General features: G+C 34.6%; 1 protein-coding gene across 1 annotated transcript; it reads right to left on the reverse strand.

Annotated features, from left to right (window-relative positions):
• Window positions 1-8,221: 8,221 nt before the first annotated feature.
• LOC110108668 (probable leucine-rich repeat receptor-like protein kinase At5g49770) lies at window positions 8,222-13,912 on the reverse strand. The gene is made up of 19 exons (XM_020839415.2): window positions 13,697-13,912; window positions 13,461-13,587; window positions 13,291-13,362; window positions 12,844-12,918; window positions 12,666-12,737; window positions 12,413-12,574; window positions 12,223-12,297; window positions 12,071-12,142; window positions 11,924-11,995; window positions 11,773-11,841; window positions 11,607-11,681; window positions 11,449-11,520; window positions 11,166-11,300; window positions 10,604-11,055; window positions 10,387-10,530; window positions 9,934-10,073; window positions 9,630-9,849; window positions 9,159-9,394; window positions 8,222-8,953 (listed from the first exon to the last, which is right to left on the reverse strand). The coding sequence occupies exons 1-19, from the start codon at window positions 13,788-13,790 to the stop codon at window positions 8,450-8,452; spliced, it is 2,868 nt and encodes a 955-aa protein (XP_020695074.1). The 5' UTR covers window positions 13,791-13,912; the 3' UTR covers window positions 8,222-8,449.
• Between the last annotated feature and the right edge of the window lie 912 nt (window positions 13,913-14,824).

Genomic DNA, 14,824 nt, shown 5'->3' on the forward strand with positions numbered 1-14,824 from the left:
AAGACCAACCAAAATGCGTCACGTCACCCGGTACCAGGCAAAAAAGTGACAAAACGCGTTATGCTTTGTCTCCAGATGTCACTCAGCTCGTCTTAGAATAATTTTTCCACTGGAGGGGCTCTAAGAGACTGTAAAGCATTTTGAGGGTAATTAAATTTTAATTTTTTCTTAATTATTAAATAATTTATGTAGTTATTTCATTATTCTAAAACCTACATTTTTTTTTTGTAAGGGACTAGTTCAAATTTCATTCAATAAAAAAGGAAATGCAATGGCCCAAGAGAAGCCAAAACACAATTAGAATATTTTAGAGAACAACCTCCAAAAGAAATGAGCTAAGAGAAGACATTGATAAGGCCACAAAAACTCCAAGAAGAAATGAACCCGTGAAGGAATCGAATACCACAGCTCAGAAGAACTCATGAATGGTAATCCTGCACCCACTCGGCCACCAAGGAAAAACCTTCCATCGGAGACATCAAGCCACGAGGCAACCAGATGAGGATCAAAAAAGAAACAAGCATCATCCCACAAGGCAATGAAAAACCACCGCAAGATATTACCACCAACGTTCCCAGCTTTCCAAGGCCAAGCGGGGTTATACATAATGGAGCCTCATCATAGTCCGGAAACAGGCCGAAAAACAAAGAGCGAGAACCCCCAAACCAAACCAGTAGACCTGAAAAACTGGAATCCCGATAACCCAAATCCAAGCCAGGACAAAGACCCCCAACCAAAGGCAAACCCAAACCAAACATAAACTCAAGCTCTCCAATATGCAAGCACCTCAACAACATAGGATCAGCCAACAACAGAAAAAAGAAAAGCACATAGCTACTTCCTTTTATGTTTCTTCTTATGACGTTTGCCACCCCCCATAGCAAAAGCCTTTTCAACAATGTGACTTACATTTAAGTTATAAACCACATGTTCATCATCCTCTTGCCCATCCAAATCATCCTCATAACCCCCACAAGAAGAGGAAATAGAGTCATCAAGTCAATCATTATGATCCACATCATAACCATCCAAATTAACCGTCAGTTGAGCTAGCATAGCATCATTAGAGATAAGTGCTACATGAACATCAACGAAAGGCACATTCGATAGAACCAGTTCAATTGAATCCAATGGCGGCTGAACCGAATCATAACCCAAACCCCTAGAATCCAATTCATCTCCAACCGCAATATGGATGGCATAAACAACGCCCCCTCATCCCCCTTATTTTTTAATTTAGGTTGAGATAAATTTTAAATGATTAGATTTATTTTGAGATAAATATATGAAAATTAAATATTAGCCTTATATTTTGTTTATCTAAAACTAAATTCCATGATTTTAAGCTTATTACTTGAATTTTATTCAAAATTAAATTTTATCCCTTACGCTGCAAATTATATTAAAAAAAAGGGAAATTTACATACATATCATTTTATAACATCATATTTACATATCTAACACATAAAACTTTAATATTACATGCATACCACCCTATATTATTTTAATAACAAATATATTACTTATATTTCTTTCCTACCACTCATATTTGGTATGAAAATGAACTATGAGAGGTATGTATGCAATATTAAAATTTTAGATGTTAAATATGTAAATAGAATAGTATTAAGTGATATGTATCCTAAAAAAAATTCATTGCTTTTGGCAGAAAAGAAAAATCTCGAATGGTAAATTTGCTTTTAAGTCCAATCATCAACTTAGAAGGGTAGATCTGCAAAGGATTCTTTTAATGAAGAGCATGTACCATGCGAATTAAAGGCCAACGGTACTAAGATAGCATTAATTAGTAGGGCCTATACTATACTACAGGTAGGTGGAGATATCAATATCAGCCAAAATAATAAACAAAGGCACATCCTTCATGATCATTCAGAGTAAGGAAAATTTTATTAGAATATTTTAATATAAAGTTTATTATATATATAGTTAAAATATGAAAATATTCGATATAAGTTAAATAATGTTTAAATATTGGAGGAAGATGAGGCACTAGTACTGATAGCAATTAGTGGTATGAAAGCTTATGTAGAGGAAACTCTTATGGAGGAGAAGCCTAAGAGGTACTCTTGAAAATATGTTAATTGATTGTTATGAAATCTAGGAAGAACTTTTGATTTCTTCTTAAGCTTCTTGCAAGAGAGAGATGAAGAGGGAGGAGAGGGAGGGAGAGAGAGAGAGGCATGAAAAAAGAATTTTTATTCAATTCATCTTAAATGAGGGCATATTATATGATCAAAGAACCACATATGCGCTTACTGCGATCTGACTGGCTTCTTGCACTAACTCCACGAGCAAACCTGCCGAATCGAGCCAAACCATCCTCGCACCCAGCCTTCACTGTGTGTTTTGATTCATGGCTCCAACTTATACTCTTGCGCGTTCTAACCCATGTGTGCCTACACCTATTATTCTTCCTCTTGTGATATGTACACTTGTGCCATGTGCATTGCCTGCTCATACGTACTTCTGGAGGACTCATTTGCTCTTGCACAGCACGTCGGCGCTTTAGTATCGAGCATACTCCGGCTCGCCAGTCATCCCTGGATATCCATGTGAACTTTAACTTGCGACTTCGCACGAGCCACCCGTCTGAACTCGAGTCTACGACCAATCTATCGCCCTGTGGTTCTTGATCAACTATTCTGACACACCAAAACCAATGACATGAAAACTCCACCTCAAAAAGATATTGTTAGTTTGCATCACCGCCTTCGTTCACACAAACTAACTCGCAATCTGACAACGCTCTCACGCTCCAGTTTGCATACGACATATGCAATGTTTAGATCCGTCAATCACACCTATCGACGGCCAGCTGCCTCCTTCTGCAAAACCGCGACCTAGCCATAATTTCATGCACACAATTCTTGCAGGCACGCATGAAGTTGTCCAGATTGAACACCTACCTTGGGCTTGAATTTCGCTCCACGCGATCTACTTGTGGCTCCCCCTGCTACATCGCGTCCCGCACAACTGACCCCACATGCCTGTTTCACGATGCCAGCTGAGGAAATGGGAAGAGAGAGAGAGAGAGAGAGAGAGAGAGAGAGAGAGAGAGAGAGAGAGAGAGGGAAAAGGTGCTTTTATTCAATTCATCTTAAATGAGGGCACATTATACATAATCCTACAACCTCCATTTATAGGAAATTCACACCGGTATGACCTCTTGCTAACATCCTAACTAAAATCGGACCACTACACAATACTGACTATAGAAGGGGGGTGGTGGCCTTCCAAATACAAGAGAAGAGAGGTCTCCATAGTAGGGGGAGATTACATACAATAACTATTTTTACGTGATTTGAAGCTAAAGCTTGCATCAACAGTATTGAAACAAGTGAGAGGATTTCAATTATGCATAACACAATATCTATAATATTATGAAGGCAAATTGTCTATCAATATACATTGACAAGAAATCAGAATAATGAAACATAAATTTAATTTAATATATATATAATATTCAATCTTATTATCTTAACAAAAAATTCAAAGATTTTTATTGACTAAATTAAATGATACGCATATATTTAAGTTTTATTATCATACACAAAAATATGAGATATTAAAAAAAATTGTAGAATTAATATAAAGGGATTAAAATTAAAATGTATAAAAATATAAGTGGGTTAATTATATATACCATGGAAAATAAAAATATTCTGAATTAATTTGAACACCACAAAAAAAAAAATTTGAAAATTAAAATAATTATATTAAAGTTAAAATTAAAGTGAAATCTATTCAAAATAAAATGATTTCATATGAACTTAGTTAACTTGAATTTATATAAATACAATAAAATTAATCCAATTTTTTTAAAGAAAAAAAGTTATGACTTATGAGCTCTTAACCTTATTAAGGTGAATATTAAAAAATATTTAAATAAAATAAATTTTATATTTGAACAACAACCAAACTTTTATCACACTATGCGGGTCCATTACATGAATTTTATTTTTCCATTGTCTCCAATTACGAGTAAATTTCTCATTTAAATCTAATGAAAAAAAAAAGACATTTTAAGTACATTCTAATCAAAATTTTTAAGTTTAACATAGACTAAACCTTCGTTTGGGACAGCTTTTGTAATGCTTTTTAAAATCACTTTCTAGTACAAAAATTTTAATTCATGATGATGAAAATTTTGTTCTTAAAAATAATTTTAAAAAATAAAAAAAAATAGTCCCAAATAAAACCTAAATGTAATAGATCCGAATCATCAGAAGACATACATTTTATCTGACCAATTATGTTAGGCGACTCCCTCTAATCTTAGGCAAATTATTGCATCAGGTCACCTGACAGAGAAATGCGTTCGGTCTCTCTCTGTCTACAGTAACCTGCGCTTTACTGTAGCACTGCTACAGTAAAGCGCAGGTTACTGTAGACAGAGAGAGACCGAACGCATCTCTGCGTTCGGTCACCTGACGCAATAATTTGCCCTAATCTTATCACTAGTATCACTTCAATCATTCAACTTAAATTATATATATTCTTATAATTTATTCTTAATCATAAAATAATAATAATAATAATAATGATGATGATGATGATGACGATGGGAACAGTGACGACGATATGAGGTCTTCTCATTGCTAGCAAATTCCGTGCAGAATAAGTCGACTAAAGAGGCATGTGGGGTCCACAACGAAGTGGCAATATCTGCCATTAATATAAATAATGCTTCTTAATTAGTACTAAATATAACATTAAAAATATTTAATCGTTGGCATTTCTTGCATCGGAAGTACTACAATTCCTAAAAATTACTTTTTGGGGTATATAATTATCTGAAAAACGCAATTATTTTTATATTTGCGGCTTTGGGATTGGAAAAATGATTATTGTTAATCTGCAATTGAACAGAGGATGGAACTGTAGGAGTTTGTTAATTAGTTGATTGTGTAGTAATATATTATAATTAATGTATTATACGATATCCGTACATGCATATGCACTCACTTGAAAAATTAGCAAGTTTGAGGAAGATTCTTCAAGGTGCAACATTGAGTAAGGGTGTCAAATCGGGTCGACGTGTCGGATTCAGGTTGAAACTGAGTTGATCCGGCTCTAAATAGGTCAACCACAAACCTTCCCCGTGTTTGCAAACGGGTCGGCTATTTCAACCTGGACCCCCCTACGCGGGTTGCCAGGTTAACACGACTCGACCCGGATTTACGAAATTTGGCTGAAAAAGCACGAGCTAAGCTCCCGTCGCCGATAGCTACTTCCAATTCCAGCGGCAAAGTAGTGGTGATGTGACTCACAAGAAGACGCGAAGCAATGGCGACCTGTCGGGCAATGCACACGAAGTAACTCAACGAGTCGGGCAAAGCAGGCAATCGGGCACTCAATGCGGGCATGGCGGGCAGCAGACGCATGCAGATTATTTCTGAGTTATTTTCGGGTTTCCGGGTTAACCCAACCAGATTTTTGAAACGTGTAAGTTTGTTGAACTCGAATCCGACACGTTTCACAAATGGGTTGACCCGAACCTAAATTTTTTCATGTCAGATACAAAGTCGTATCAAAAATTGACACCTCTAATATTGAGGGACCTATTGCTTCAATCACTATAGCCAATGAATAATCAATGGAATTATCAACCATGATTAATGGGTAATGAAAACCCATCTAAATAGATATCCATCAGCATTAAGAAAAGTAATCACTACTTTGAGAAATTTTAGCAATGGACAAACTATAGTTGGGCATGAAATTTAACCCTACTATTAGGTATAAAAGTACATCTGTGAACATCTACTTTCTATTATCTCTATTGAAAATGTCATTCATTCTTTTTCAACACTAAAGAAAGGAGGATCCTTATATCAATTGTTTTTTAGTGGATTTTACAATTGGGTTAAGACCTGTGGTATTTTCCCTTTCCAAGTTTTCCACGTAAGAAATTAGTTTGTCCTACTACTTTCAATTATGCATGTTGAATCTTTGTTCAGCGTTGAGACGTACTGACTCAAACTTTCTAGCACAAAACACATCATTTAGGCCAATTAAAATAAACTAACACAAACATCACAAACATAACACTCGAACTCAAGACATCTTAGTTGATAGTCAAAGCTCCCAACAAACAGATCAAAATGAGCTGCGTATATAAGCTATTGTAGATTGAGGGACCCATCGACTTCAATAAGCTATAGCCAATGTATAATTAATGGAATTACCAATCATGAATAATGGTTAATGAAAACCATCTAAATAGATATCCATCAACAATTTTTTTTTTTTTGATATCCATCAACATTAATAATAGTAGCTACTTTGAGAAATTTTAGTGAAGCATTTTAAACATTAGGATTATAGAAGCACAAGACTTTTAATGAGAATTCATTCAAAATATATAAAAATTGAGTGAAATTTTTTAATTTATTTCAAAACTTCACCAAAAATCAAGAGAATGGGCCTAAACTATAAAAATTAGGAAATCAAAGATAATAATGAGCTTAGATTAATTACAACCAAAGCTAATCTGAAATAATCAAAACATTAACCATTGTTATATTGCATCTTACGTTTTTTTTTTCATGATCATAAATAATATAGAAAATAGCTTATTCAACCTTAAGAAAACAAAATAATTTTATTTCAACCACAACAATGCAATACATGATTAAGGGCAATCAAAGATTTTCAAAAATATCAGATTTTCTGTAAATTTTATCATTGTAATCATTTAGTTATTAAAAAGATACACAAGTAACTAAACACTTGGAGCTTATTTTTGGGATCATTTTATTTTTATTTTTTTCAAGATATGATTGTTTAGAGTAATTTTTATTTTATGACTACATGACTAGATTTACTTTCACGGAGATATGGAGGGAGATAGAGAATGAAATACATACACAACCAAAATGAAGAGAGAAAACGAGAAAAACGAAATGCCATTGTCAAACCCGACGCATGTGATAAAACTGTTGTCATATTGTTTTCATAGAGGCGACCTAGGAGAATGGCATGTGGAAGTAAATGTAGTCGAGTAGCAGAGTAGTGAATTGCAATGGATTTACGTTGAATAAGAGTAGTAGATAAATCGCGGGTATAACCTATTTGATAGTCAATAAAAATAATTGGAGGTGCTCTTCCTCGGAGATATGGAGAGAGATATAGAATGAAATACATACACAACCAAAATGGGGAGAGAAAATGAGAAAACGAAATGCCACTGTCAAACTCGATGCCTATGACAAAGCTGTTGTCAGATTATTTTCATATAGGCGACCTAGGAGAACAGCATGTGGAAGTAAATGTAGTCAAGCGGAGCAGGGAATAGCGATGGATTTACGTTGAAGAAGAGTGGAATGGAGCGAAGAAAATAAATCGTGGGACAAGAAATAAAAATTAGGGCTTATAACCTATTTGATAGTAAATAAAAATAATTATCTATTTTTAGATAATAGAAATATTTTATTTCAAATCAAAACATAAATAAAATAAAATATAAAAAAAATAAAAAAAATAAAACACAAATGATTCCAAACAGCGCCATAACAAATCATTCCGTACAGAAGAGTCAAGTCAATTTAATTATTTTAATTTTTGTAATTTGGTCTGTTGTGCTCATTTGTCATTTCATGCAATGCACGTCCTCTCTTGTATTCTTGTGTGCGAAAATGTCAGTCATGGAATGCGTGTCATCCAATTTGACACGATTTTTCTTGATAGCTTATTCTACAAAATAAGCAAATTCCACGATCAACAATTCAAGGATTAAAACCCGGTCCAATTTCCACGCAAGATTCTCATATAATCAAAGCAAAAGGCAAAAGCTTATCATTCCTCTTTGTTTCAGATTTTTGTGCAGGGATGTGAGAAAATTATTACGAATTAGCCTCGGGATGAATTCAGGCATCACAAAAATTAATCTCTGAGGGATAAGAGGGTTAGGCCTAAATATAAGTTACATAGACCTGGCCAAGTCTTTAGATTTCATTTGTGATAATTTTCTTACTGTTTTTTAAAACAATTTTATAATTCAAGAAATTTTTGTACTAGAAAGCCGCTTCCTAAAGCAATAAGAAAACTGTCCCAAATGAAACCTTAAGCCCAATTCAAAATTGTGCCCAGCTGAACATGACTCATTAATAAGTTCATTAATTTTTTATCTGAGCTCAATCTGAACACAAAATCAATTAAACTTTTTAGCAGTCAGCAATTATGAAGTCAAATAACAGGCTTACAGCTCTAAATTTGAATTTCTATTTTCAATGTTCCATACACGTTTTCATCATTGCAAAAATGTTTAAATTCTAATATAGTTAATTTTACATAATTACACAGAAGGTTTCAGAGGCAAAAAGAAATTTCACTTGTATGATACAGTAAATAGAATGTATTCCTAAGATTCACAATGACATTAAGCATTGTGAACAAAACAATTTCAGGGTTATAGAAACTAAAGGTATTATTTTGGTTCCAACTTTGTTGGCAAAGAATAATTGCCACTGTAAGCAAAGGAACTGCCACTTACTTCATTCTGAGTCATTATTTTATCATAAAGATGAGAAGGATAAGCACCTGCTGCTGTAAGATCAATAGCATTTGTAGACTTTTCGGTTGTGTTCGCATTCAATCCTTCCATCTTCAGCATAGCTTCGATCTCCTTCACGACATCGGCCATTGTTGGACGATCTGTAGCTGATTCCTCTAAACACAGCAAGGCCAGCTCCACAATCCTTCTGAAGCCTACAAGATGGGTTGCTTCTCTAATGACAGGATCCATTACATCTTTCAAACCATAGTAAACGTCATTTTTATTAAGTGCAGACTTCACAACAGAAACTATGTACTTTCCATTATGTATTGGTGGATTTCCAGTTATTAGTTCCAGCATAACTACTCCAAAACTATAGACATCACTCTTCTCTGTGAGTATTTGCGACATGTAATACTCGGGATCAAGGTAGCCCTGTGAAGGTTTGAGTTTTTGTTAGCTAAAACAAATTGATCAAAATTCAACTAGTAACTTAAGCTTCGTTTGGGACAGTTTTCTTACCGCTTCTTAAAGCAGCTTTCTAGTACATAAATTAAAAATTTTTTACTAAAAAATTGTTTTAAGAAGCAGTAAAAAAACCGTCCCAAACAAAACCTTACTTCAGACCTACTACACTTACCAGTGTTCCCTTCACTTGGGTGGAGATATGACCTACTTCTCCATCAGTCATCAACTTTGAGAGACCAAAATCTGCAACTTTGGCATTTAGATTTTCATCCAGAAGGATATTGGCTGATTTGATGTCTCTGTGAATGATGGGAGGATTTGCAAGTTCATGGAGATAGGCCAGTCCTCTTGCTGAGTCTAGAGCAATTTGAAGTCTTCTCATCCAATCCAGTTGAGTGTCACCCTTACCTAAAGTTTATAATTGAAGCAATTGCAGGTTTTGGTCAGTACAGTGAAATCAACAAATTAAGATTTCGTTTGGGACGACTTTCTTTCTCCTTCTTAAAGCAGATTTTTATTACAAAATATTTAATTTTTTTGACTAAAAAGCTGCTTTAAGAAGCAGTAAGAAAGTTATCCCAAACGAAATCTTAAGGTACATGAATGGAAGACTATTGCCATCATACGGTTGAAGAGAGAATACCCGCCAAACTCTCTCTGAGTGTTCCATTGGGTACATACTCATATATTAGCATTCTCTCTCCCTGTTGAAAGCAAAAGCCTACAAGATCTACCAGATTTTTGTGGTGAACCCTAGATAGCAGCTCGATCTCAGTCTTGAACTCTAAACCACCTTGACTTGATCCGACCTTTGATCTCTTGATTGCGACCATCCTCCCATCTAGAAGCATTCCTCTATAGACCTGCAAAAGGAGTGGAGAGATTAGAAATATTGCCAACTGACAAAAGATTAAAAACCATTGTTGGTGGAGTTGGATAAAAGTTACCTTCCCATACCCTCCTGATCCAATGACATTTATTTCTGGGAAGTTGTTCGTGCACTTTTTGAGTTCTTCAAATGAAAAAAATCTGGCCCCCTTCAACTGAGGTGCTGCACCGCTATCTTCAAAACTAGCTTCCCATGTAGCTGAAGATAGGAAAAAGTTCAAATACTCAGTATTTTAACTTTGTTTTTAGGAATTGTAACTAATTTTAGCAACAATTATCGCTTGACAAATTTTGGAAAAATAAAAATACAATTCATGATAAACAAGCATGAGGGATACTTAGACTTTATTTGGGATGGTTTTTTTACTGCTTCTTAAAACAGATTTTTAGTACAAAAATTTTAATTATTGAATTAGAAAGTTGTTTTAAGAAGCAGGAAAAAAGTCGTCCCTAACCAAGTCTTAATCGCAAAGAAATTTGTTTATAATTAGCTTGTTAAAAACAGAACATACCAAAAGGATTGCTCATTTCAATGGCTTTTTTTGCCCGTTTCTTTTGCTGGAAAGCATAGAAACCAGCACTAGCAAGCCCAATAACAAGAAGTGTACATCCAACTACCAATCCCACTATCAGACCTATATACATACGTGATGGTCCTGCAAGTATTCCACTATTAGACGATATGCCATCATAGTTCTAAGAGTTGGTTGTAAATCAAATAGAAGCAACCTGGAAAAGAGTACGGAAATGCTCCAAAGTAGAATGGCCCGTAGACTTGTGGAGCTGTATAGATGTTGCTACTCAGATCAAGATTCTCAAGAATATCCTTTACATTGAAGTAGGTTCCATTCAAGGGACAGAGTACTAAATGCACTTCCAAATATGAATCATTGTCAAAAAAGGGATTTTGAAGAGACATTGACCCTAAATTTGGACCATACTGCTCCCAAATACTATTCTCCAATAATTGGAATGCAGTCTCATTTCTAAGATCTCGAAAATATGGCGCTCTAAAGAACAGAATTCCCTCGTATGGATGTGAACATGAATTATTTGTAGAACATGATTTTCCACCACAGTTGGAAAGACCAGTTGAGTAAATTGGTGAGAAGTTTTGTGGGGGAGAACAATAGTTTGTCCCTATTAGGTGAATATTGCTGCACACAGGATTTCCACTGAGCCTGCCATCACCAGGAAACAATGACTTGAGCAAACTGTAATGACCCATTTAGCTTTTGTAATGCAGTAAGAATTCTAAGCACAACAAATTGGATATTAGACGAGCTCTTACAATATTGAATTGTTATAGCTCGAGCTAAGTGCTACCGAGGTAAGAGAATTGCTTTCGAGATTCACAACTTGCAGTTGTTCACTAATGTTGCTCCCCATGTCTAGAGTGCCATTAAAGGAGTTGTTCTTAAGTATCCTGTTAAAGAATATGATCAATCAGAAATTGAAAAAAGACACCATTCACTTTATTCCCAATATTTTGTTTATCCCTGATTCCTTGATTCCCGCCCCCCCCCCCCCAACTTTCTTTGAAACAATACTTCAATAAAAAAATATACACTTACACTTGCTGCAATCGAGGAAAGCTAAAGAGTTTTTGTGGAACTTGTCCACGAAGTCTCCCAGATTCAATAGCCCTGCAAGCCCCCCAAGAAGAAGTGTTCGTCAATTAACAAAATTCATAGTATACGAATTTCAAGCAGACACTTTGAGAGTGGCTTACAAAGTGGTGACATTTTCAATTTCTGAAATCCATGCGGGAGCTTCAGAAGGATTAAATGAATTGTTGCTGAGATCGCTGAAATAAAAATAACAAGGCTTTCATATCTACCATAGATTCATAAAACAAGATAAAAGTGAATTCCTGATACATTTTGAAAGCTTCTTACATAATATTGAGGCTATTTAATCCAGTTAGATTTGGCATAGGTCCAATTAAATTATTGTTTGCTAAATTTCTGAAAAAGAAGAAGTGAATGATTTCATTAGGTACTTCCAATATTAACATGCGATAGCTGAAAAGTGGCCATGATTACTTACAGGACATGAAGACTGGTAAGATTGTTTATGTTAGAAGGAACTGGGCCTCCCAAAAAATTATTGTCAAGACGACTATATAAAAGAAATATCCATTAAAAAGAAAATCCATAATTTATGCCTTTGTTATAGACAATTGGTCATACTCACATAATCTCAAGTGTTTGTACAGTTCCTATAGAAGCTGGAATTGTCCCATCTAATTTATTTCTATCTAGAAGTCTGTCATTACAGCAATGAGGAGTCAGAAGAACTTCATCTTTATATTGAAAGTAATGTAGAAGTTGAGGTTTGCATCTTACAAATGTTTCAGCCGCATATTGGAGCTAAAAAGCTTTTCTGGGATCGGACCTGAAAGCCTATTCTTGTTGAGATGGCTGTAAAGAAGCATAATATGTTAAAAAGAATCACTATCATGGATCTAGATAATGGTAATTGATTGAAACCTTGCCTTCAGATAATCTGAAACAAGAACAAATTGTATGAACTCACAAGTGCTGCGTGTTAACAAGCTGATCTAGTCCAGGGACCGAGCCATTAGAGACGGGCAAAGAGCCACTCAATTGGTTGTCTGCCAAGTCCAACCAAGAGAGTTTGAAGAGGCTTCCTAGAGAAGAAGGTATGTTCCCAATGAACTGGTTTGAATTCAGAGCCCTAGGGACAATAAATAAAGAGATTAAACAAACGTGGAAAATTCTCAAAGAACATTAGTAAGAATGTTGGGCCATTGGTTACAGCAACTTACAAAAATTTGAGCTGAGTTAGTTTTCCTATTTCACTGGGGATGGTACCACTGAAGCTGCAACTTACCAGCATTCTGAATGATTATCCAGTTAATATTGAAATTAGTCAGGTCAAATATTTCATGATGATTTGAACTTATATTGAATCCATTAAAAAATTAAAGAATTTAATAAACTTACAAGGCTTCAAGCTGTTGCAAGTTTCCAATGTCAGGTGTAACTTGGCCGCCTAGATCAATATTATAGGAAAGATCCCTGCAATTCTCAAAATAAGAACCCTCAATTACTGATTTAGATAAACATTATGATTCCAAAAGTATGATGCAGAAAACACTAAATTAATAGGCATCCATCCTTTGTCTATATTCCCAAAAACACCGCAAAACAGCAAACGAAAAATCATCAATCAACTTCTCACACCATACGTTGAGTTCTGCAAATCAAATTGTGAGAAAAGAGATGCACTCTTGCATCAATATCATCAGATCCTATTAAAGTCTTTGTGTCTGCTCCACTGATTGAATTCTTGAGGGTGTTGAAAAAACAAATAAGAATGCTTGTTGAAAATTAGTACTACAAGATCTAGAAACTAAGATTTTAGCCCAAAGTTAAGAGAAACAAACTCACAGGGTCCTCAGCGCAGTTAGGGCTGCGATGTCACCGCTCAACTTTCCTCTAAGCCCCATGTTGTACAATTTCCTGAACAATAAAAGAAAAAAAAAAAAAAACTCAAATCAAAGTCCATGCCACCAATACCATATCTAACAAATGAGGATTAAATAGCTTAAAGGCCTTACAGCTCTGTCACCCGAGTGCCACTGCAGGTGACTCCCTCCCATGGCTCCGAACCGCAGGGATCGTTCGACTTCCCCCAGCCCGAAGGCATGTTCTTCATGTAACCCATAAGACCTCGAAGTGCAGAAACTGAAACAAAGTTTGCATCATCTCTTAACAATTTCCTTTTCCTTCAAGCGATACAAATCTATTGGATTTGGATTAAATGAGATTGATGAAAGAAGTAGAAGAAACTTACTGTCTTGGTTATCTGTGGCCGTCGCACTGGCATGAAGTCCGGCGATGGCGCACACCAAGAGAAGAAGCAGCGTTGCGGCCGTCCGCTTTGCCATACCTTGGAGAAAGTCAAGACGAAGCCAAAGGCTTCTCAAGTCTCAGCTAGCCATGCGTGGAACAGCGTACAAAGCAAAGAAGAGAGAGCGAGGTACCGGGAATTTAAGAGATTCAGTTGGGTACCGGATAAATATCACATCCATTTTTAAAAAGTTGCACACACCATCAAATATATATGATACAATAAATTTGTTAAAAATAAAATAAAATAAAATAAACAAGTTAAGATTTTATTTTGCATTTTAATGATACATAAAAAAATTTATCATTTAAATCATAATCATTTTCTATCTTTTTATAATATATAAGGAAGCAACAAAAATTACAACGTGAGTGAGAAGGTTGAGAATAAAGAAGTGAGGAAGTTATGATAGGATCTAGTTGAGGTGAAAATCATTAGTCGGTCTAGGAGTGTAAATGAGCCGAGTCTTAGTCGAGTTCTGAGTGATTTTTTACTTGAGCTTGAACTTGATTAATTAATCCAGTTCAAGTTCAAGCAGGGGCGGAGCCAGAAATTTTTTTTAATGGGGGCACAAATTAATACTAGCCATTAAATAATTCTTAAATAATATTTTTCTTTAGTGTAATCATAGATCTTGAGATAAAATTTTAATAAAAAATTATAAAAAATACATTCAAAATTATAGTTGTTCCCATTAAAAAAATATAGATATATCACTCTGTATTTTATTATTTATTGAGAAATTAATATATTCCTCATAAGATTATGTTAATGAATTGAGTTCAAATAAATTACTTTTATAGTTAAGATTATTTTGTTTGAATTAATTAAATTGAGTCTTAATTTTTAAATTATGATTATAGTAATTAAATTTCAATTAGTTTAAGATAATATTCAAACTTATTCTAAATTAATTATATATTAAATTTATTTGATATAATGGTTCACATTTAGTTAAAAAAATATAAATAATACAAAATTTTAATGTTAATCTTACCTGACCTTTTACTACAACATATCAATCACTTATATTTTTCTCAAAAAAAAAAAAAAAAAACTTCAAAAAAGAGT

Source organism: Dendrobium catenatum, unplaced genomic scaffold, assembly GCF_001605985.2.
Source record: "Dendrobium catenatum unplaced genomic scaffold, ASM160598v2 fragScaff_scaffold_54, whole genome shotgun sequence".
NCBI classification, from domain to species: Eukaryota; Viridiplantae; Streptophyta; class Magnoliopsida; order Asparagales; family Orchidaceae; genus Dendrobium; species Dendrobium catenatum.

What these genes read in the sequence shown, in the direction of transcription:
- LOC110108668 (XM_020839415.2), bottom strand. Translation starts at nt 13,790, where the DNA reads ATGGCAAAGCGGACGGCCGCAACGCTGCTTCTTCTCTTGGTGTGCGCC. An exon ending in CTTGTTAACACGCAGCACTT is followed by an intron (nt 12,298 to 12,412) that starts GTGAGTTCATAC and finishes GCTTCTTTACAG; the next exon opens with CCATCTCAACAAGAATAGGC. An exon ending in CTTACCAGTCTTCATGTCCT is followed by an intron (nt 11,842 to 11,923) that starts GTAAGTAATCAT and finishes CTTCTTTTTCAG; the next exon opens with AAATTTAGCAAACAATAATT.